Genomic DNA, 25,007 nt, shown 5'->3' with positions numbered 1-25,007 from the left:
GAAAAAAAGGAAGGTGGGGAGGAAAGGAAGAATGGAGGAGCAGGAGGAAGAGCAGGACAAGGAATAAAAAGGAAAAGAAAAGGGGGAGTTACTGCTATTCTTTTTGTAGTAGAAAAATAAAGGCAAGTTTTATTTCAATTTGGTGTTTCTTTTTAATCATTGGTCAGTTCTTGCAATATTAGACTTAATAAATAAATACCAAAATTTTCCCTTTACAGAGAATCTCTACAGTGCATTCAGGAAATCACTCAAGCATAACATGGCAAGGCCCTAAACATCACATTAGGTGAAACTGGCTTATCATGAATACATTAACCTAGAGTTAGTTTAAATAAGTTAGGGCAAACTTGCTGACTAAGTTATTCGGCTCTGGACCTGGAGACAACACCCCTACACAAGGGCTTACAATGGAAATTCACTTTAAAGTGCAAAACCTAGAGTTAAGTAAGTAACATGAACCATCCCCAAGAATCTCTAAACCCTTTATTTAGGATATTCTTCCTTAATACTCTGTGAACTAAGAAATAGCTTGGATAACAGACAACAATACTCAATGTTATTATTTTCTTTATTATGGGAGGGGCATAAAATGACACTCCTTTATGTATCTCTGGAGATTTATAGGACAGCCCTGGCAAGAAGTGAAAATAACTTGTGATTAACAAACGTATCACTGGCAGGAGGCAAGTCTATTGACTTCTGTTCCTCAGCAATGAAATCTGACAGCTACTCGGTTAAGAAGAGCCCCCATTAAGGCTCAAGCATTGATGAGAGAAGTGTTTCCTTTCAACAAGGAAGCTGATAAATCATATTCATCATGGAAAAGTTTGTCTGTACATCATGTCCTTTGATGGGCTATTCTTGAGAGCCCCAAGATTCCAGAAGGCCATGCAATGGGCTGGCTTGCATTAGATTTCTGCAGAGCTGGCAGCCTTCTTCTGGAAGTCTTACATTACAGGTAACCCGATGACAGGCAGGATGGGCCACAGGCATGCATCTCAGCTCGCCTGTGGAGGAGCCAAGGGGAGCAAGCTTGCGAGACCGATAGGCTGGGATCAATGAAACTCTCTTGGGGAACTGGATGTTCCCCTTTCAAATGTCACCTCCCTAATCTCTCCACTTGCTCAAGTTATATTCTTCAAAGCTCTGAACACAACATGAGGCTGGCATGATTAGGAAAGTCAAAGAAGAGGGCCTTCTAAATCATGGGTGGAAGAAAAGGCATCGAATTCATTAACAGTGAACAATCAAGGTCAGAATGAAGGGACGCTGTTCAGAACATAGTCATTTCCTTTGGCCATTGGGAGAAAATAAAGTTTCTTTTTTTTAATTTATTAAGGGGTCTGCTGTATGCTGAATATGACTCTGAGCACTAGGTCAAGGTGCCTGTTCTATGAGACCTTCATATCTATGGAAGGAAAAAGTCACCAGAGCAAAAGGGATGTATGTCCAAAGGCCAGAGCCATTATCTCAGACTGAGTATAACAGAAAAACACTAATCTGAGGATTTTCCCAGTATTTGCATGCAGATAATACTGTGTGTCACGGGTTGTGGGAAAAAATAGCTCTCAAGATGAATACAGGTCAAGACAGATTGATATTCACACACAAAAGTCTTGTCCTTGGAGTCCAGCAAAAGAAAGCATTTTACTCCCAGAAGTGGTGTACTTAGCAGTCCTCTCAAAGCTCTAGTAGGTGCCATAGAAAACTCATCTTTTCCTTACTCTCAACTCCAAAAGCATTCCAGATTCATTTGGATGACCAGGGAGTATTTTGTCAAGTGAGTATGACATAATTTATAGCATAGCCAGTTCCCCACTGCTGAGCATGGAGGTTGCCTCCAATACCTTTGGCACAAAAAACCCAGATATTCTTTACTAAAAACAGAGAATTAAAAAAAAAAAAAAAACACATCCCCATAAATGAGAAATAAACACTGGAATTCACCAGGTTCTTAAAACTGGAAAAGGTCTTTCTCAGTGAAGGCAAGGAAAGCCTGCATCTGCTTGGACAGACAGGAAGGTTGCATGGCCAGCCTGCAGCATGGCAGCCAGCATATGGGAGAGACTGATACCACCCTATGCCATTTAGTTATGTATTTGATTGGTGAATAATATCACAGTCCCATGGGGCTGCAGTATGCATGTTAACAGCCCAAAAGCACTAGGAAAAATAAAAAACTAGAAGACATTTTTCTTTGAATTCTCTCAAATTACTACTTATGGCCCAACTGAACCCTCAATAAAACTAATAAACTCATGAAACAAAGAGATCCAAGTTCAGACTCAGTAAATGCATTTGTGTCTATGACTAGCCAGTGCCTTTAAACATGCCACATAATCCTCACGATAAAGAAAATATAAGGAAGGTATGAGCCTCCCCGTTTGCAGGTGGTACAGTCAGGTTTAAAGAAATTGAACTCTTTGAGCAGGTCCTAAATGCTGCTAGTAAATTTCAGGGTTGAATTCTGCACATAAGTTTCTTTCTATTTCCAAATTACCATACTGACAACTGGCCTATGACTGATGAGTCTTAGCTATAATGCTAGACCAGCACTTTATTATATTAAATGGTAGGCCTCTATCAGAAAGTAGCAATTACACTGTAGAAATAAGAAAGTTTGAAATTAAGTCCTAAATTCCATGTTGGTTTGGGTGTGACTACGTGTGAGTGTGTGTGTGTGTGTGGAAGAGAGAATACGGAAAATGTCATTGTTCTTCACTTTATTTCAATGGAAAAATTTTAAAATAGAAACCACATTTTCATGGAATTGGAAACACACTCATATTCATTATTGGAAACAGAAAAAGTGAAAGAAATATGCATATATACTTTAAAAATATTAATTATATTTTGGCAGTGAGTCTGAGTAAAGCCAGAAATTATAAGAGAAAACAACACAAAAGGATGACAAGTGAAAAAAATGGTACAAACAAGATTTTTATTAGAGAATTACCAGACGACGACGTGGCAAGTGTGACCCTTCCTAACAACAGCTGCTTCTGCTGCTTCCAGTTTGTGGGCAGTTTTTAAAATTTGGTGTTTTATTTTGAAAGACTGCTTTCAAATGAACAGATGCCTAAGAAATAGATGTTGTACATAATGTGGCACCTTTGTTAGGTGGTTTCACTTTTTTTTTTATACTGCACAGGGCCTGCTAGCGCTTGGTCGTCCCTGATTCTGTCAGTAAAGAGAAAGGCAGTCTAAATAGGATGGTAAGTAAGTAAGCAAGTGGTCACTCCGTCGTGCCTGACTCTGCGACCCCATGGACTGCAGCCTACCAGGCTCCTGTGTCCATGAGATTTTCCAGGCAAGGATACTAGAGTGGGTTGCCATTTCCTTCCCCAGGGGATCTTCCTGACCCAGGGATCAAACCTGGGTCTCCTGCACTCCAGGCAGATTCTTTACCAACTAAGTGACAAGGGAATCTCAAATAGGATGGTAGAAATACTTGAACTGGGAGAGAAGCAAGCCTGGGTTCCTCTATCTCCTGGGCTGGTGATGAACCAAGTAACCTATACTTCTTGAAGTTTCCTCACTTCTAAAACTGGGGATAACAGCCTTGGTTCTGAGGTTCCACCTGAGACAAATGTATGAGAGAACACTTTAAAATGTGCATCAGTGTGAGGATATACAATTTGGCTCAAAGAGTTAGATGCTCCTAATGTATAAGATACTAGTGTCCATGGCTAAGAATTACATGTTTTTAGGTGATCTCAGCAGTTACTCAAACAAGAATTTAAATGCACTGGATTTAGAAGAAATGTAGCTGGGCCTAAAAGAAATCTAACTGTGAACAAGAAAGAACGCTAATACAAATGTAAGTGCCAAGTGCTATATTAGTAGGTGGAATAGACATCTAATTCAATTTTATTCTGTCATACCTATAACATAGACTGCAGACAACTGAACATAAATTCTAGAAAGGCAAACCAGCTTAACCAAGGTCACTTACTGAAGTGAAGTAAAGTGAAGTTGCTCAGTCGTGTCAGACTCTTTTCGAGCCCATGGACTGTAGCCAACTGGGCTCCTCCGTCCTTGGGATTTTCTAGGCAAGAATACTGGAGTGGGTTGCCATTTCCTTCTCCAGCGGAACTTCCCAACCCAGGGATCGAACCCAGGTCTCCTGCATTGTAGGCAGAAGCTTTACCATCTGAGCCACAAGGTCACTTATTAATGGCAGGCAAAAACTTGATTAGAAGCCAAGTTCTTTTGGAACTTCCCTGGTGGTCCAATGGCTAAGATTCTGTGCTCCCAATACAGGGGACTTTAAGTTTGAACTCGGGTCAGAGAACTAGATCCCACATGTCACATGCCTAGTTATTTGTTTGACTAGGCACAAGCAAATAAATGATTCTTTTTTTTTAAGAAAAAGAAGCTAAGTTCTTCTAAAACCTTTCTATGTTGATGATTAATACTATTTCACCTAAGGAAAGGGAGTACTTTTCACCATATTCACCCTCTTCAGAGGCACAGACTGAATTCTAGAAAGATGAAGTGACTTGGCTAAGGTCTTGAGGATGATCACAGTGAGAATCCAGGTTTTCTGGCTCCCAAGAGATGCTCTTTCACCACAGTGCCTACCCCTTTTGTAGGGTTCTGATACCACTGCTGCCACATGTAATGAACTTTTACCATGTACTCTATAAAACATTTTCTTTGCTGTTTAACCTACCACTTATGTAAACATGCCTAACCTTTTTTATTGAGACACTGTACTTTTCTGAGAGAGGGGCTTTGATGGAAGATGGTTCAGAACTATGCTAAAACTGAAAGAAAAAAAAAAGAAAGCCTTAAGATTTCTGTATGAGGAGGTGGGAGGGAAAAATGAGGAAGAAAGATTAATTTAACATTGTAGTTGCATCACGCTCCATCCCCACTCCATGCCCCATCCCCATGCTCCACCCAGCCTAAGCTACTTTGGAAGGGCAGTGATTCTTCATTTAGTGGCATCAAATATGCCCATCATCGCTCAGATGCACTCACTCCTACTACAGTGGAGCTCTGATGAGCATGCTAGATGAGCAATAGTAAGCTTTGAAGATCGGTGATTGTAAACATCCACTTAGTGACCCCTATTCGGAAACATATCAGGGCTCCATTTATAAAATGGCTGTTCTAGTGGCAAAATATTACTTAGATCAATCAACCAATATATCCTTAAGGCCTATGGACTTAAGTTTACCCACCTGGAGTGTCCACCTCCATGAATATTAATATAAAAGAGACTAAACAGTATGAAAACTGACTAAAAAAACCACACACTGAAGAGAGATCCAGTTTTAAGCTAATACTTCTGTTATGGTTGAAATAGGAGCTATGACAGAACAACTTCTCAACCCATGAAAGAAAAGCACTGTGATAAATTCTTAGACAAGTTTGGAACATCCTGATGTGAAACGGTAGAAAAAAAAAGCAAGCACATAATCTGAGGGATGGAGGAGGGAGTAGGTGAGGTGGTGGTGACGGAATCAGAAATAGGACCAGCTATACAAAAGCCTCTGTGACTTTAGGGATGTCACTGAAACCCCACTTTCTTTCAGTTTTCCCTAGTAAAGTGGGAGTTGTGAAACATACCCTACTGAGTTCACAAAGAAGTGAGGTCAAGATGGGGGAATGTATGTGAAATTATGCTGGAATTTAGTGTTATTAATGCAGATCGGTTTATAAACTCTGTACTACTGGAGTAAAGCCTCAATACTGTGGCATACAAAGAAGAAACACTTTCCAAACAAAACTATTTGCCAAACAGGAAATAATCTGTTAAAACAATTTGAAAGCTACTTCTCCACAAGAGGATGACATGTGAAAGATTTTTATAATCCAGGCAAAAGTTAACTTCTTTGACAAATGTGTGCCACTTTGGTCTTGGGCATTCTTTGATCAACCATTTAAAACCAGTCTTATAGGTCTCCTCCCTTATAGTTGAGCTTTATTCATGTTATAATAAATTATCAAATCAACTCTAAAATAGAATAAACATTCTTACAGCTTTATAATTTTTTTTAGGCGGCCAAATCTCTTTTATAAATATTTCCATAGGTAGGTAGGATTTTTTTTTTTTTACTTTACAATACTGTATTGGTTTTGCCATACATTGACATGAATCCACCACGGGTGTACATGAGTTCCCAATCCTGAACCCCCCTCCCACCTCTCTCCCCATATCCTCTCTCTGGGTCATCCCAATGATCAATGTTTCCTTTTTTTTTTTTTTTTTTTAGCAAAGTTATGTTTTCTCCAACATTTTTAATCAGAATCTCTTTGAACCTATTTCAGGCTTCTGATGTGTAGTTTTTGAGGCTTTTTTTTGGGGGGGGGTACATTCTTCTAAATGTAATAAATAAATGTGTATCAATAAAGTATGAGTCATGTTAAGAGAACCTACATGTATGAACAAATTTAGGCTTTCCTTAATAAATAGGAACTAGCCTACCTTCTGCAGACTGCAAACACATATATCCTAGGATTACATTTCCCATCCATGTAATGCTTTACATATTTCCAAAAAAGTTCACACAAAAGGTGAGGCAGGCAAGAACACATCAGCTAGAATTACCAGAACACAGGCCTTTGGTTTCCAGATCAGGTCTGTTCCTACTAAATGGTACTTTTTCTCTTTCTGGTTCAGTGTGGAATATTCCAAACCAAATTATCTTTAGCGGACTGGGAGAACATTTCCACCATTCAATATGGAGTTCTAAGCTTTGATGGAGGAAAGCTTTGATGGAGGAGAGCCTTGGGGGGTGACAGAGAAATCCCACATACCTGGGGGGGGTCAGGTTCAAGGGCACAGGGGCACCCGTACTCTTACCGTCCACGTCGCAGACTTGGCGGTGCTTGACTGCTGGAAGGACACATCGAAGCTGTGTGGGCCCGGGTAGTCGGTGTTGGAGGGGATGGCGGGTGACGGTGAGAGGGCGTCGAAGGTGGAGCTGGGCTGTGCGTAAGGCGAGGGCGCCGTGACGCTGTTCTGCGCGTGGTCTGTGTTGTAGGGGCTAGTGGACGAGGAGCCGTTCTGGATCTGCTGGTCCATGCTGTTCAGGAGCCCCAGGTTCGTGTATTGTGGCTGCAGGACACCCAGAAACCCCCATGTTAGCCATTTAAGCTGCAGATTGTTGCTTCTCAAAAGGCATCTTTTGGTGCATGCCTTCCACAGAGATCAGCCTCAGCTTTGCTGCACTTTACACTCAAAGGAAAATGACTAATTAGTGATGCATAGTTAAAAACACCAAGAGAAGCGCTAGGCATGTGGGTATGTTTTGTGAAGACCTGCATAGATCACACAGCTTCATGGGTAGCCTTTGAAAACTGAGTCTCCCCAAGAGCATCTGAAAGTAGATAATGTGCTTATTTGCAAACTGGGCAAAACACATCACTGTTCAGTAGCTGCTTATGAATTTCTTAAAACAAATGAATACCACCTGCTATTTTTTTCTTCTTCTGTCTTGGTAGTCAGAATGAGAAAGACTACTAGGTACACATGCTCTAGAGAAGATTTAAAGTCAACTTGTCTACTGAGCAAAATGGTTGTCCTCCAGATTTAAGTTTTATTCTAAATTCTGTCTCAGGGTACCAACTTGCCCCCCAAAACTGGGTTCATGAAAACTGGAGGGGAAGGAGTATTTTATTTATGTATTTTATTTTTTTCTAAAAATACTTAAGTAAATCGCTTTATTCACGAATATGCAAAATTGTGACTTTTAAGCTTTGTCATATGTATTGGCAATTTAAAAACCTCATTAGATTTACCTTAAGTTATATGGTATGTATATTTATTCACTCAAAACAATAACTCTTAAGAATTAGTGTAAATTATTTGAAAGGAGAGACCACATGTGCAATTTATTTTTAACTTTTTATTTTTTATTGAGGTATAAGCAATTAACAGTGTGTGATTGTTTCAGGTTAACAGTGAAGGAACTCAGCCACACATATTCAAGTAACCATTTTCCTCCAAACTCCCCTCCTACCCAGGCTAGAAAGGCAGCTATATATTTTAAAAGGTAACATGATACCATCCAAACAGCCTAATTTTCCATCTGTTCTTTCATTTTCTTTGTAGTAGTTTATTTTCTAAAGCAGAACATGTGTAAGAGAAATATCATCTAGTTATGGTTAAAATTCTATATTTTGTATAATTCAGAAGTACATTAGTTCATACAGTTTCTCTGCCAGAAATTTTATTTCTTCTAGGAAAATCAGCACTGAGTAGATAATTCAATAAGATGTTTATTGAAGTAATGATTTAACTTCCATTTCATTGACAAAAATAATCTTTACTGTATTACTATCAGAAAGGGGAAGTGAATTGCTCAAACATTGGCTAATAAGCCAAGAGTAGTTATTTTGAAACCAAATCTGATTCCGAGTCTACACCATCACACCTGTCAGACTGATCAGATAATTCAAGTCATTCCCGAGTTAAACTGAACACATTTCTAGAAGCGGCCACCAGCTTGTGTGCTGTTTTCCCTTTGTGAAAACTTCAGACACAGGGAATCCTCCTTGTTTCTCCAATTTAGTGATAGGAAAACAAATCAGAAGCAAAGAGAAGGCAGTCCTGTTGGTACACATTTTATAAAGAAAGTGAGGAGTCTGGCTCTTCAAGTGAAATATAACCAAGAGTCCCAGGAAAAGTCAAATTAAAAACACAAACTTGTAAAGAAATTGATGCTTGAAAACAATTCAACTTAAGTGTAAGGAAGTTATTTTACTAAACTTTAAGTATTTCAGATGGGGAGGAGAAGGACTCTGCCATTCCATTCAGTCCAGAGAGCATCTGTCTAAATGTTAACAGTCGCATGCCCATTCCATTACATTTATACATTCACATTCCACTGCCGAATGCCATGTCCCCATTTGCTCTTCAGATAACTATTAATCTCTTTACACTTATCCCCCTGCTGACAAGAGCAGCTGTTAGTCTCGCCTCTGCTCTCCTCTGACTCCACAGCTCCCAATCCTCCTCGCCTCCTTCTTCACCTTTCCCCCTTGACAGGTGAGGCAGACTGCAGGTGAGACAGCTGTGAGAGAAAAAAACTAAAACCTGAGGCCCTGATGAAGGTGTCCACAACCCTGGCTGAATTAAAGCTCTTAGGTGTCCAAGCCTGGGGGAATGGTCTGGGAAGGGGATTGAAAAGAAATTATTATTTGTGTTCAAGTTAGGGGTCAGTATACAAAGCACTCCTGAGCGTCCTGTAGGAATCAGATAATGCTCCCAGAGGCACGTGCTTCCCTCAAGCAGTACAATTAGGGAGGCAGTCGGCCCTGACAAAAGGGACAAAGAAATTCACTGAGCACTTTCTCACAGGCAGTAAAAAAGCCTGTTAGGTCAATCCTGTCCTCCTCCTCCTAGCTACACAGAATGGAACTTCAGCTAATTGTGGGCTTGGAGAAGAACAAAGGAACATAGCCCTTTGAATTTTTTTTCCCAATAAATATAAAGAGAAAAGTTTGGGACCCAGCTTTAAAAGCCAGTGAGTAAACACTCAGTGTTGCTTGAAGGACTTAAGAGAGATGGAAACTCCATTTACCTCAGAGGTACAAAGAAGACCTTTCTGGGACAGCAGTGAGACTGAACATATTGGGTGGCACTAAAGAAGCAGGAAATGTATTTCAAGTCAGTAATAGGTGATGGCTGTGCTTTTACCTGCCATAATTTTTAATCCCATACCGTTTGGGTGAAATATTTTACTTCACAATAGGATTTGCTTCCAATCCTGACTCGTCAATTTATATAGTGTAGAGCTAGATTTCTCAGGTTTGAGCAAAGAGCTGCTAACTATTCAATATAAAAATGGGAAAACATATTTCAGTTTAAGCTTTCCTCAAATTTTACTTTAAAGAAACAAAAGCTAAATAGTATACTCAGTTGTCTTTTTTTAAAAAAAGAGTGCAAAACCAATATCATCTTTGTATTAACTAGTCTGAAACACATACAAGAAACCCACCAAAGTAAGAACAGGATGATTAGAAATTTTCTTGGGGGAAAAAAAAAAGGAAATTTTCTTAGAGACTTTTCATGGCTTTACTAAAAATTTATGTCATAAACTTGCCATAGGAAATAGTACTTTGGAAGTTAATTTATAAAGCATTTAGTTAACAAAAACAAAGGGCTCTTATTTGCTTATTTCTTTGATTTGAAGAGAGCAGACATGTTGGTAAAGTACAATTAGAGGCAGAGGGCAGACTAATATAGCCACGAACAAGTGTTAGGTAGGCAGAACCAGCAGAAATTCATATGGCCCATTGCAAAACAAACACTCAGGGCCTATTGTTCATAAATTATTAAGAGTTTCAAAATCATGACACCAGAGCATTAAACAAAGCACAGGGCCGTTTCATGACTACACATTTTGGAGCCTATGAAGTTACTCTGTGCCAGGTTAATGTGAATAATATTTATTTCATATTTTCCACCAAGTGAAGCTGGCAGGGTGAAGGAAACAGTACCTGGACCCTTTGTTTATCGTTTGTAATTTCATAAACACAGATGGGAGAGATGTGTGTTATGCTGGGATGCTAATGAGATGCCAATTTACAATGCCAGCAGCAGCAAAGTAGTCTCAAACACTCATATGAATAACAAAATGTGCCCTGAAAGAACTCTGTGGGGTCCCCTTGTCCCATGTGTTTCTTATGTAACAAAGTTAGTACATCTGGAAGGTACTAGGAAGTAGATTGTCCCTTTCTAACCACAAGGTATATTGATGTGGGAATAACCTTAACATACTTAATAGACACTCAGTGAATGAACAATGTATCTACTGTATCATGTCCGGAAGAAGAGACAAACTTCTTTCCACAAAATTTTTGTCACTCAGTTGTGTCTGATCCCATGGACTGTAGCCTGCCAGGCTCCCTTGTCCATGGGATTTTCTGGGCAAGAATACTGGAGTGGGTTGCCATTTCCTCTTCCAGGGGATCTTTCCTCTCCAGGGATCGAACCCACATCTCCTGAGTCTCCATCATTGGCAGGTGAATTCCTTATCTCCGAGTCACCAGGGAAGCCCATGTCTGAAACAGGATATGATCTTCATTCCAAAAAATATAAAAGATGAAAATGAACATAATTTGATATCTATTATAAACCTGGTAAAGTAAAACAATGGATTTTTTTAAACTCAAAGAGATGCTTTAATTCCTATAAAAATAACTTTGATAGTGAAGATACTGTGTGGACCCTAGAAAATTACCAGCATCTGTAGCTTCAGTGTATTCAGTTTCATCGCAAACTAGCTGATCTGCCCTCAGAGAGGATAAAACACACCCTGATGACAGAAAGCTCAATAGTCTGGTTAATCACAGAACACCTTGAAGGTGTTCTAGAACATGAAGCTGGTATGGCAAGTGTAGGGACACACAGAGGCTGAATCTCAAACTGCCTGCTCTCACCAGTAGGAAAGAACAAGTAAAGCTGCCATTCCCAAATATGGAAAGAGTGTTTCATTTTTTTTTTTTAATCTCTTCTGTAAGTTATTTTGGATTCTCATAGTGGTCTATGGACTCTGATTTATTTCTTCAGTTTGGATGATTAGAATTAAAACAATAAAGATGAGATATTTCTCCTGACTTGTCATCATTTTAAAAGTGTTCTATAAAGGCAATCCCTTTAGTTTCACTTCATTTTTCTTTCCTGGATTACATTGTTTGATGATCTTACATTCTAAATATATTATGAGCCTGAAATTTCTTCTCATCAGTTCAATAATAATGTATATCAGTATATATCACTGTAAATAAAATTTAATATTGAATGCTTGGGTTTACACTTACTTAAAGTTGACTTTGTAATTACTCTTCTATAAAATAATTTAATATCAAAAAGAAGTCTAATCAAGTCACATGACTGGTGCATCATATCCCATTTCTAAAAATCTTTCTCCTTCAATTTATCTGTGTAAGAGAAATTTTATAAGTTCTCTGTCCTGCTTTTCATAGATATTACTATCTGTAATAGCTACTTTATGGCAAGATGACAACAATAGTCCATACTAAATGGCAAGAGATTAATAAAAAAAAAAAGGGAGTAAGTGCCATGTCAGGCATAGGAGAGGTAACTTTGGCAACATATAGTCAACTTATTTGCTTCAATTCAAATGGACCTTTGTCACAGGAAATAATAACTTGTCTAAATTTCATTTCAAATAAATTATAATTCTCGACTGTTAGAGACGACCAGGGAATTGAACATTCTTCTGCACTCCTTTTACTCCTAAATGGATTCTAGTAATGCAGAAGAACTCTGAACTTAGACTTGGTGACATGGGGTCAAAGTCACAACTGCCACTAATGTGCCATTTACCCTTGGGCAAGGTGGTAGCTCAGACAGTAAAGAATCTGCCTGCAATAAGAGAGACCTGGGTTCAATTCCTGGGTCAGGAAGATTCCCTGGAGAAGGGAATGGCTACCCACTATAGTATTCTTGCCTGGAAAATTCCATGGACACAGGAGCCTGGCAGGCTACAATCCATGGGGTCACAAAGAGTCACATACTACTGAGTAACTAACACTTTCATAAGGTGCTTAAACCAACCTGGACAGTAGTTTCCTATAAAGTAAAATCTAAATAAAATTGAGGAGATTGAACCTGATGATCAGACATAAGGGTGAACCATTCTAGCATTCTTCTAGGGCTGACTATTCTCATCTACAATACTATTTAAATATAATGCCAAAAGATTGCTTTCGAAAAAGGAGATGACTGGTTTTTGTTTTGTGTGTGTGTGTGTGTGTTTTCTTCTTTCTTTATATAGATTTGCCAGAGCAAGCCTACAAATCCAAATTGTTTCAGGCAGCATATATAGCTTCTTCAGCTAATACAACCTTTCACCTCAGGCTTCATGGAGATGCTTTTGAACATTCTAAAAACCCTCCTGGGAAAAGAAAACAGTTTTCTTTACGACCCTGGCTTTGCAAAGCATTCATTCGATTATGCTGTAGCAGACAGTACTTCATTTTTATCCCCAAATATTGGCAAGATGTGACTTTTCAACAAGCACTGCCTGAGGGAGAAATACTTGTCATTTCTTTGTTTTCTACCACCTGCCTTACCTCAAAGAATGATGATTTGTTTCATGCTAGAATTAAACACAATTGATTGAAAGTGCTCCAATTGTCAAGAAGATATTTGTATTTTAATGTCAAATTAAGGCACTGTCTTTCCACCTTAAGAATGTACTGAGCATCACATTTTTCTCAAAACTAGGTTTTGTTAAGTAGAGAATATATTTCATTTCTTTCCTCTTCCAAATGACCCTAGAAAGTAAGTGTTTAGAGGTAAAATACACTCATACCTTATAACAAACAAAATGTAAAAATAAAGGTTTTAAACACATAAACCTAGAAAGACTGCAAAGAGTTATCAGAATGTTTTGTTTTATAATACAAAGTGTCAAGATTCCTTTGAGGTCCATAACTCAGATTCCATAACTTACGAGAGAGCTCCCTAAAAGCTCCAGCCAAGACTGACAAGGGCAGGTGAGACAAAAAAATACAAAGTTGGCTAATCCAGTAGACAACAGTGTCAACAAATATTAGCCATAGTACTTGAAAAGCCAGGAAGTGTGTAATGTAGTGAAGCTAAAATTCAATCCAAATACAGCTAAATTACACTGTGTAGAGCTCAGTTAAGGAAAAATAAACTTTAAATTCTATTATTTCATTAAGTACTCCCTTTTAGTAATAATGACAAATAAAACTATTATCATGAGCATCCTCAATTCTAAAAGAAACTGAGATCACCATTACATGCCAAAGAAGCATTGGGCTTAGCAGAAAGGTATAACTTTAATATTCAATAATTCTTGATCCAGATAATATGGAAGAGTATACAGAGTTTGAGTTTCTTTAAAGTGAACCAGGCATTATTAACTAAAATCAGATAAAAAATGTGTTTGAGGAAATTTTCAATCTGTAACAATCCATGTCAATAATTTTTTTAAGTAGACATGGTAATGCTAAGAAAAGAAAGTACATAGTAATGAAGATCTTTAGTGAAGGTTATACCACCTACAGGGAAAACACACCATGATAAGTTTAGAAGCTCATCAATAATGTTTTGCTGGTTTGTAAACTGAGTTTACGGAGAAGGCAATGGCACCCCATTCCAGTACTCTTGCTGGAAAATCCCATGGATGGAGGAGCCTGGTAGGCTGCAGTACATGAGGTCGCTAAGAGTTGGACACGACTGAGCAACTTCACTTTGACTTTTCACTTTCATGCACTGGAGAAGGAAATGGCAACCCACTCCAGTATTCTTGCCTGGAGAATCCCAGGGATGAGGGAGCCTGGTGGGCTGCCGTCTATGGGGTCGCACAGAGTCGAACGCGACCGAAGCAACTTAGCAAAGTGAGTTTAAAATATTTAAAAATAACTTTGGCAATGTGTGTAAACTATTTCAGAAATTATGACTTAAAAACAGGTGATTAAATGTGATTAACATTTTATCACAGCTAATAGTTTTGCTCACCATGATATGAAATTGATTTCAATAAAATAATGGTGCCCATCAAGATTAAAATGATCTGAACCCTGTATGGTATCCTGACTTTAGTCCTATGTGAAAAGAATCTTAGGTATTATATTACTATTGACTACAACTACTACTAGTACTAAATTCTTTCTGAGTCTTAGTCTGTTCCTTATAGTGTTTAAGTGCTTTGCATATATTTACTCATTTAATTCTCAGGAGCTGGTGGAATTATTATCTCATGTTTCATGCATATTTTATAGATGAGGAAACTGAAGCTCCACAAGAGTAAGTGCTCATGGTAGTAAGTGACAGAACTCAGATTTGAAACCAGAACATCTGGCTTGAGATTTACCCACTTTCTTAAGTATCCTTCACTTGGAGTCACTCAGATTTCTGCCTGGAATCTTTATCTAAGAGTTACATTCAACGAAAGCATACTTATTTCATATCTAAAGAAACTGCTTTCCACTCATTAACAACAGGATATAAAACCTTAACTATTTGTTTAGAGACCCAGCACCTTGGTACTATCACTGGAAATTCCCTGAAGATCTGACCATGTCACTCTCATGCTTGAACATCTTGAACAGGTTTCTAATCTAGAGCACAAGGCCTCCAATTTCTAAGTGCCTTACACCACACTATCTGAGACCCTCCTTTTTGCTCACTAAAGAATGGCATTCCTTCAGTTTTCAAAAGCAAACTCCTTCAGTCTTCAAGCCTTTTGTACCTGCAGGCTGCTTCACAACTGGTCTTTCAGCTTCAACATCATGTCCAAGTTGAAGCCTCTCTGGAGTGCTCAGGTGAATATTTGTTTCACATTGTCATGGCACAGTAACTTTTCCCTTTACATCATATAATTATAATTGAAATTAATTACTATATAATACTTTTAATGCTGGTCTACTCTGCTAGACAATAACTTATCAGACATAATACCTGGTTTGTTGAGTGCAGAGTCTCATCTGGAACCATGGCTGAGACATAGTAGATGCACAGGAAATATTTAAGAAATGCAAAAAATTTCAAAATGAAAATCACCTTCAGAAAGTATATTCTATTCTAACCCAATTGTAGCCCAATTAAGGATTGCTTTTTTGTGTTAAAGTAAATGGCTCCAAATCAGTCACCTCTTTACATACCATTGACCTTGAATGTTACAGTGAATCTCCAAATAATCTCAATGACCTTAACTTTGTGTTTTGATTTGTTCTGCTAGGTGAAAATTGAGCTTTTAACTTTAGCTTTTATGGGAACTAGTAGCAGAATAGCCAGTCCTGTCACTCACAAGACCATGAGTAATACTTGGTAGCTCACACCTATCTGGGAAGTTTATTAATGACTTCTACTTCCTTGAAACAAATGCATACACATTTTTGTGCCAAGGTGGTAATTCTTACCTGATGGTCTAGATATTATTTCTCAAGCATCTAGGTCAGCAATAAGAATCTAAATCTTTGTGGTCATATAATGATTTACTTCCTATGGATAGAGAAACCACCCAGACACAAGCTTCAGGTAAGATGTTAGTTTCTGGTAGAGAGGCCACAGAATTGGTCCTTCCATCTCTAATTTCCATGACTTTCTGCCCAGTTAGCTAGAATTCAGTTTAGAATAATGCCATAATTAGAGGCTTACAAATGTGTTGGGTGTTTTGAGGAACTGAGATAGTAGTTTATCAGACTTATAAACCATTTCTTGCAAATGGTCTAAATTCATGACTTCATTTTCCAGACTTTTAACACCCCCCCAACGTCAGACACGACTGAGCAACTTCACTTTCACTTTTCACTTTCATGCATTGGAGAAGGAAATGGCAACCCACTCCAGTGTTCTTGCCTGGAGAATCCCAGGGACGGGCGAGCCTGGTGGGCTGCCGTCTATGGGGTCACACAGAGTTGGACATGACTGAAGCGACTTAGCAGCAGCAGCAGCAGCAACAGCAGCAGCAGCAGCAACACACACACACACACACACACACACACACACACACACCAGATTAGATTGAAACATTAGCCTCTAGGTGCAATTGGAAAACTAAAGCATAAAATAAGGACCATACCCCTCCATTTTACTATTCTGAAGTGAAGTGAAGTCACTCAGTCATGTCGGACTCTTTGTGACCCCGTGGACTGTAGCCCATCAGGCTCCTCCGTCCATGGGGTTCTCCAGGCAAGAATACTGGAGTGGGTTGCCATTTCCTTTTCTAGGGGATCTTTTACTACTCTATATATGTTCAAATCAGAAACACTGTTTCCAAGTTCTAATCTGCTTTAGCTCGTCAAGTTCTTTGCTGATTGCTACATTTTTGAAAAGACACTAATCTATTCATTTCATTCTATTTACTCCCCTATGAAAGTAACAATCAATCAGTCTAATAATTACAACAGTTCATTAATGTTTTATTTGAACAACAACAACAAAAAAAACTGAGGCACCACATTTAAGAACAAAATGACTTAAAGTTTTCTCAAGCATCCTTTAATAATAACACCATAGAAAATAAAATGTGAAAGTGTTTGCAAATCATCAAGTTTATTCATCCAGAGCAAACCACTCACATCCTTGGTGATGATGGAGAGACATCAGGGGACAAACGAATGAAGGGAACAGTGTGGAAGCAAGTAAACACATTTACAAAGTGACTGCAAAGCAAGCTAAAGATCTAATATGTTCTGTTTTGTAGAAAAATCAAACACATTCTCTGTCCTCCAGGGTAATCAATTAAGTGAAAGCAGTACACCTTACATTGTTTACTTCTGTTAGAGAGCAAACCATTCCTTACTAAGGAAACTTCTCTTTCTTTCAAAAACTTTGCCACTTGAAGTATAAAAAAATAAATAGCTGGATTCATAAAAAAAAAAAAAAAGACTAGTAAGATGTTAGAGAAAGCCATATGACTCAGAACCTTCAGGTGGAGACCAGGCTTGTACAATGTGTGCAGTTGCCTTGCTCTCGGCACAGTTATAAACAGCCATTTCTGTAAGTATTTATAATACTCCATATTTTTATCTGAAGAGAGCCCTTCGAGCAGTGGCAACAGATACGTGCCTCCAATGCATTCAGAAACATTATTTGGTGACCCCAGGGAGGATGTAGAGATAAATACCATACACCCTCTCACCCTCAAAAAGTTTCCAGTCTACAGACTTGGGGAAGCAATCAAGGTGGAACAGAGAAGCACAGAGTTCAGAGGAAGTCTAGGTGATTCTGGGAGGGCAGCCAATGAAACCTGAGACATTTTTAAGGAGGAAGCAGTACCTCCAGCAAGGTTTTAAAACCTGGAAAGGATCTGACCTGAAGATAAATATTTGGAAGGTGGACTTGAAATATAAAAGACGGCAGCAAAATTAATTTTTCTGAATTTTCACTATTCTGATTTTCAGGCTTCCAAGCGCTTTGGGATTATCCACTGAAGTAATTTGCCAAGCCTAAGGCTTATTACAGGCTTTGTACTTTATCCAGTGTGACCATTTCTCTCTGTGTAGATCTTGTAGAGTCCTCAACTTTAGCCTGGTGACAGTCTCACATGGTCTATTTAAACGTAATCAAGCCATTCCCAAAACATCTGATGTTGCCCTTTGAGAGGGTAATGGTTTTCCTTTTAATTCTAACTCCATCAATAAAGTGACACTAATCCAGACTGATTTGAGTAAACAGGGCATATTCCCCATTGTCTCTGTGATCTGAGAAAGAATGAACTTGAGAAAGATCACTGCCTGGATTGGAAATGGCCCCTTTGGGTGTTTTGCGCAAGCTTAAAAGGAAAAAGAAAATGCCTGTACAGAGTTCTTTCCAAGGCAAGCTCACTTTGGGGGTGGTAATGCTCATAGGGGTATTATACTAAACTGTACCTATTAGTGGCTTTAGCAGCAATAAGAAAGTAGAACTATTTCTTTTGTAGTGTTTCCAGAAATGCTGACGAGAGTGTTTCATAAATTTCCGCCCCTGGCAAAACAGCACAGCTTGACTTAAAATTCCCTCTTTCAGCTTTTATAAGAAAAAAAACAGATTTTTTTTAGTCCCATATAAGAAACACGGACAAGAGGCAATTCATATCACCATTTTTGCATAAGATATCAGTTTATACTTTACACATATCCACTGACATTCCAAAAATGTTTTATTATTGCTAGTTATTCCCTTACCTAGAAGCACCATGTGCTTTATTTTAACTCCAGTAACTGAATTTTAAATTGACAGGTAAATATTATCTGGGAAAGCTATCTCAAAATTTACAGAACAGCTCAGTTTTCCTTTGTCTTTGAAAAGAGACTGAAACTGAATAAAGTTAGTCATTATTCCAAACATGAAATAAATTTGGAATTAAGAACTAGGTTTTTGGGGCGAGGCAGAAAATGGAAAGGAATGCGTTGAGTAGAGGATAGGGGTGCTACATATCAGACCAGAAAAAAAAATCAAATATGGGGAAATTTAAAGTACTGTTTCTGAGAAGATTTTTACAGACACTTCAGGTAACTACTGTTTTCTGCAAAGGAGGTTGTATAGCAACATGGTCATATGTGGAACTTCACTGTTTCCCCTAATGTTTGCAGAGGTAAAGGCAGAACAAACCACATTTCAACATCAAATATTTTCAAAATTCACTTTACATCAGTAGAGGATTAGCTTTGTAAGGACAAGAAAGGAATGAGATACAAGGTTGGCCATCCCGCCATTTATCATAGAGCCTCAGCAACCCTCTTAGCAACTCTCTTTGTCCTTTAATCAAGTCACTGAGTTTCCTCCCCAAGTGCCTGCCCTTGCCTACCCAGCCATCACCTCTTTAATTGCCTAGGTTTTCATCTTGAGTGAGATGGAAATGATGCCGGAGATTGTGGAAGGAGATGATATGAACAGAAAGAAAGACATCTGCCCCAACATTTCTGTTCAGATCTTAAGTAAAAATGTATATCCTCGTCCAAAGTGAAATTTGAAAATTTTATTTCAATGTTTTTTAAGTTTGTAATACCAAGAGCTTGATTTTATCATTGTACTTGTTTTTGGTTAACCTAGGGTGTTGTTTGTTTCTTGAAAGATATATTCATATTTGCTTCTGCTCTATTATTTCCCAATTGGGATTCTCACCTTGAACAAAAGTCATACTTGGGATATTGTATCACATTTAGCTACATGATCTCTATCTTCTTTTAGAGCAGTGACCAGAGAAGAGAGTTTTCTCATTCTAAAATGACTATTTAATAAATAAAGTTGACCCTAATTAACATAGAAAATCAGTCTAGAGTTTGTTCTTAGTTTTGATTAATTTAAGAATGCAATTACCAACTCCCTATAAGGGTTAGAAACCTTATCTATCTCTATAATGGTCTAAGGAATGGGAACAGGAAACAACTTCACCCAAATCAAGCAATCATTTGGACTAGTTTTTCTTCCTCCTTGCAGGATGACATCTGTCACTCCTAGAGCATGTAGACAAAGTTTGGATCTCAAATTCTGATCATGACCCATGCTTTCAGAATATGCATGGGTTCTAGCTCTTAGTGAGATAAAAGCCCTTGTCATCCTTTTTTTTTTTTTTTTTTTGCTATTTCTTATACAAGTGTTCCATTTTGACATACAGATTAAACAGAGGTCAGTTTTAAATCAACATTCTCTTTTCAAGTCAATATAGCATGCTCTTTCATTTGGTCCTATGCAGTTGTTCTTTGTACTTTTATTAATCTACTACCTTCTACCTAGAATGACCTTCTGTCTTCCCCCTGTGGCTAAATTCTAGTTCTCAAACTATGTGAAATATTACCCTTGTCAAGAACAGATTGACCCGCTTCACTGTCTTTGAGAAACCTTGGTGTCTCTTACGACATTCTGCTTTAAACCAGAGTCACTTATGAATGAATACTTTATGTACACACTAGGATTGTGACTTCTCATTAAGCCAAGGGCTATAACTGCTCTCCTTTTGGTGCCTAGCACAAACACCAGGACTATACTTAACTAATTCTCAGTAAGTTGGGTTGTAAGAAAATGCTTCTTTTCCTAAGGGAAACAAGTTAATTGGTCTGCGGCTGGGATATCAAAGCTACTGTATTTAGTTTATAGACAAATATATACCACTTTTTTTGGGGGGGGCAGGGTGTAGGGAGGGGGGAATAATAAAATAAATGGTGTGTGTGTGAAAGTCACTCAGTCATGTCCAACTCTTTGTGACCCCATGGAGTATACAGTCCATGGAATTATCTGGGCCAGAATATTGGAGTGGATAGCCTTTCCCTTCTCCATGTGGTCTTCCCAACCCAGGAATCAAACCCAGGGCTCCTGCATTGCAGTTGGATTCTTTACCAGATGAGACACAAGGGAAACCCAACAAAATAAACAGTGGGTCTTTGTTTATAGGATGACCATATACTTTACCCTCCAAGAGGAACACTTTTGGAAAGTAAAAGGGGTGCTATTGATAAGTGCATTTGAATAGCAGGAGTAAATAGGGACATACCAAGACCACTAGTTCCCAACTTATCTATGGCAGGAACCATAGCTATGAAAGAGAGCTATGGCTAGAGAAACACAAGTTGCATGAGACTTTAGAAACAATTCATTTCTACTCTTCCAAAGGTTCCAGAGAGACAGTGTATATCCTTGAAAATCAATCACCTGATGTGCAATTCAGAGAAATGCATTTTTATACTTCTAGGCAGCCTTCAGCAAAGCCCTATATCGCCTCCAAGAGCACTCTAACACAGCCCTAATTATACCATTCCTCTGTTTAAAATTCTTCCACGGCTTATCATAGCCACTATATTAAATGTGTTAGGACACTCCATGAGCCACTCGATCTTATATTTCTATCTTTATTTTCTAATTATTTCATACTTTCAGCTCCATCAAAACTATCTGACATTTGAGGACCCCAGTATGCACCTGCTTCTGTGTCTCTGCTGATGCTTGTTTCTGCACCTGAAATCATCCTTCCCTCTTTTATTTCTAAAACTTTAGAAAGTTCTCTACTCATCCTTCCAAGTGAATCTGCATCACACACACATATACATAGACTTGCAAGGTCGTCTTGCTTCAGCGTACTTTCTTTCTCTTTGATACTTCGTATTATCTTGCTCACACTTCGCATGTGACACTCAAGGTCTCTCCTATATTAATTATAACTGTATATTTTCATTCTCCCTATGAACTGTTACTTATCAGTGTAGGAACTGTTTCATATTCATTTTTATATCCTATGTACCATCTTATATGTAACTGATGCTCAGTAAATATTTATTTATACAGAGTAAGTCAGTAATCCTTTTTATAACTTCAGTTTCTCCTCAATACCACTCCTCATGAATATTGACACATTTCAACTTTATTAAAAAGTGTAAGTGAAAATTATAAAATGTTGATAGAGATAACACCTTAATAAGCCACAGGCCCCTATTTTCTTGTGCCTCCAAACTGTGTCCTGAAGAGAAGATCCGGAATAAGAATTATAGCTTAACTCTTAGATCAACTGTTTCACCTTGACATTTCAATCCATTCTTTTCCAGAACTAAAATCTGCTACCCTACTGGATATCCTTCACAGGCAACTCCTTCCCTAAATTGGCCCTGGACAATAAGACTGTACCAGCCATCTGATTTTTTGCTCGTCATATATTCAAAAGACAATTCTGAGTTCACCGAGATTTGGAAAAACTTCCATTTTCAAAACAGTAAGACTTTATGGAAATAACCAAGTTATTTTTCACTGATGTGTCTTTTGGGTGTCTGTGTTCACTCTTCCTTACTTACTGATATAAAACAATTAATGTTTAAAGTAGTAACGTTTAAAACTCGATATGGGAAAAGTTTAATTTCCCACTATTACTATAAAGGAAGGATTTTTACCCATCTGCCTCTAACTCACCAGCACAGATCCTTACCAAAGCAATTATGTGCTCCTCAAAGAAAGGTTGGGTACATTTGTGGTAACAGAATTCTCAACTGTCTGGCCTATGTCTTTCCTTGATAAACATAAAGTCTCATGACCTCAAATACATATTCCCTTAACATGAAGAATACAGAATATAAATTCTATATGTGCTTATTTTCTAAAAAAATTTCAGCAAACTTTGTATTCAGAAAATATATATTGTATGATGAAAGAGCAACCAATATTTTTTTGATTGTTTCAGTTAACCATCCATTCATTGATATTTCCTACTGTCTCTCCACACCCCCTGTTGAGGATCATTGCTCTTCTAGAAAACAAACCAAACCAAACATGCTTTTACCTTATCAAGGTAAAGAATAAGTGATTTATTATCACCATTCATTTTTCCAATAGCAGTGAAGGAAAACACGATCTACGATCTGTGATCTCTTTCTCCCAGTCCCCTCTGGGCTTGAGGGCAACCAATTGTAAAACAAGTAGTGCAATCTAAGACCACAGCATGGAGTGAGGAACGGCAACCAGCCTGACACCTGAATTAAGTCGCAGAGGTACAACACTGGAAAGTTAAAAAGAATTCATGTATTCACTTCAAAGATAAAAACCACTCCCATAGGGAAAAATCTGCTTCAGTCTTTGGAAATGGTATTGGGACAGGAAAGACTATTTTCCTTGCCAATATGCACCCAGAGGTCCATTAATTGGCAATGACCTGAACTTACTCAGGTCATTGAAGGTTCATACTGCTGCTTCAGCACTTTTCTTCCTACTCTCAACTAGATTTGCATACCAGTTCTTTCTGGAAACTTTTTGGAGCCGTTACCATGAATCAGAATAGTCCTTTTTAGAGTGTACTCTCTCCTTTTTGGTATCAAAGAGAAAAAGGTTAAGTAAAAGGGACTCATTTTTACAGCTATAGCTCTCTCAGAAAGAAAAGTCATTAACCTCGATTTGTAAAATGAGGTGATTCAATATATGAGCCTTGAAGTCTTGAATGTTGTAACCCATTCACCAAAGAACTTTTTCGTCTTCATACACAAGCCCAGATACGGATTTTAAAATAAAATACCATCTTTCTAGGAGGAGTTTGAAAGTTTTCAAAGTCTCTCTCTGTGTCTTTCTCTGTCTCTCTCTCACACACTTACACACACTGGACCCAGATTTTTTGGTTAGAAAATGGAACTCCAACTTAATCTGTGAAGAATTTCCTTTCTTTGGTGCCTCGCTCTCCAAGCTTTAGACCAGTTCTGGAGGCTGTGTCATTCCACCCTGGCGCACTGGAAAGGTACTTGCTCGAGGCCTCTTCATTGTAACCCAAGGGTGGAACCTTAAGCCAAGCCTGTTATATCCAACTTGCTTTCCCCTCCCTTCCGGACCCTTTCCTGTTCAATAACAGCTTCCCCAAATTCCTCTCTGCTTGAGGGCAAAGAACTGGAAAGTTAGAGGAAAGAGGAGGAATAGCTTGCTTATATTGTTTTTGAGTTAGCAATCCACGGAAGTTGCTGGCAAGTTAAATGGAAACATTATTTGAAGTCAGAGAAAGGGTTGCGATTTTCAAATAATTTTCACTCTCACGGGAAGTGGCATGCCTTTTTAGTCTTAATCTAACAATTTAAAAACAATTCTTATATGATAATCATACATGGCTGATTCTGTATTGACGGTTATTCATGAAGATTATTAGAAGGTGAATGCTAAGATGTTATAAACTTGGAATGAAATGTCTACATTCTCAGGGCCATGTGGTCCCAGGCGTTTCGTATACCTCCTTGTAGAACTGCATTTCTATAAAGGGCTAGTTATTCAACCCTATGCAGAAAAGAAAGCTGTTCTTAAGCAATAGAACGGAAATGAAGCCATGGAGATAACACATACGTACTAGCGGAAGGATATAAAAATCATGACAAAACACAGGAAAAGACGCAGGACAGTAGAGAAATGCCGCCATACTTTTTCCATCGGTAACTTCTGTGTATATTAGCAGCATTTCAAAAGAAAACAGACAGTTGCTGCCTCTTCAGCATCTGACCACACATCCCCTAAAGTTTTGAAAAATGCAGACTCGTGTAAAGGTATTTTCTTTCACCGTGAGGACGCCATACTCTCACACACAGCATGACTCGTTTACCTCCATAAAAGGCAGTCATTCGTACACATACTTTCTCATCGCAGTGTTCATGCAGTTTTTTTTCTTTTATGAGAAATAATCAGTTCTTTCCACTTTACATCAACTTTATACTTTTCATAGAGATACTTCAAAGTCAACTTTTGTTTCTAACCTTTTTTATTTACACACACAGGCATCCTAACCTGATTATAAATGCGCGCCAAATTTTTCACGAACACAAAGTCAGATATGATATGACTGACAGATCTTTTCCTTTTTTTTTTTCATGATCAAAACAGGACAACATTGGATCAAATAGAAACAAGATAATCATAAGTGTTACTTCCATTTTTTTGTAATTGCTTAGTAACATTTTAAGCTGACTTTCAATATTAAAGCAAAACAAGAAACTCAAGTTTCTCCACCGAGGACAAGCAAGCCTACTTGAATGTTTTAAAGGAAAATAGGCACTTCCTTTTCCTTCTTTAGATAACTCGATATTTCCCCTGCTGTATTTACACAGTTCAGGTGTCTAGACAATAG

At 38.2% G+C, this 25,007-nt stretch overlaps 1 protein-coding gene across 5 annotated transcripts in view; it reads right to left on the bottom strand.

Annotated features, from left to right (window-relative positions):
• The window catches only part of TP63 (tumor protein p63), a 262,976-nt gene that overhangs the window by 85,959 nt on the left and 152,010 nt on the right, over window positions 1-25,007 (bottom strand). For all 5 annotated transcript variants that reach the window (XM_040253139.1, XM_040253130.1, XM_040253157.1 and 2 more), the window contains one exon: window positions 6,815-7,069. In XM_040253139.1, the coding sequence (XP_040109073.1) occupies window positions 6,815-7,069 (255 nt within the window). The remainder of the gene's footprint in view (window positions 1-6,814; window positions 7,070-25,007) is intronic.

Source organism: Oryx dammah, unplaced genomic scaffold (genome assembly GCF_014754425.2).
Source record: "Oryx dammah isolate SB20612 unplaced genomic scaffold, SCBI_Odam_1.1 HiC_scaffold_2, whole genome shotgun sequence".
Lineage (NCBI taxonomy): Eukaryota > Metazoa > Chordata > Mammalia > Artiodactyla > Bovidae > Oryx > Oryx dammah.
This window is presented reverse-complemented; position numbering and strand designations above follow the sequence as displayed.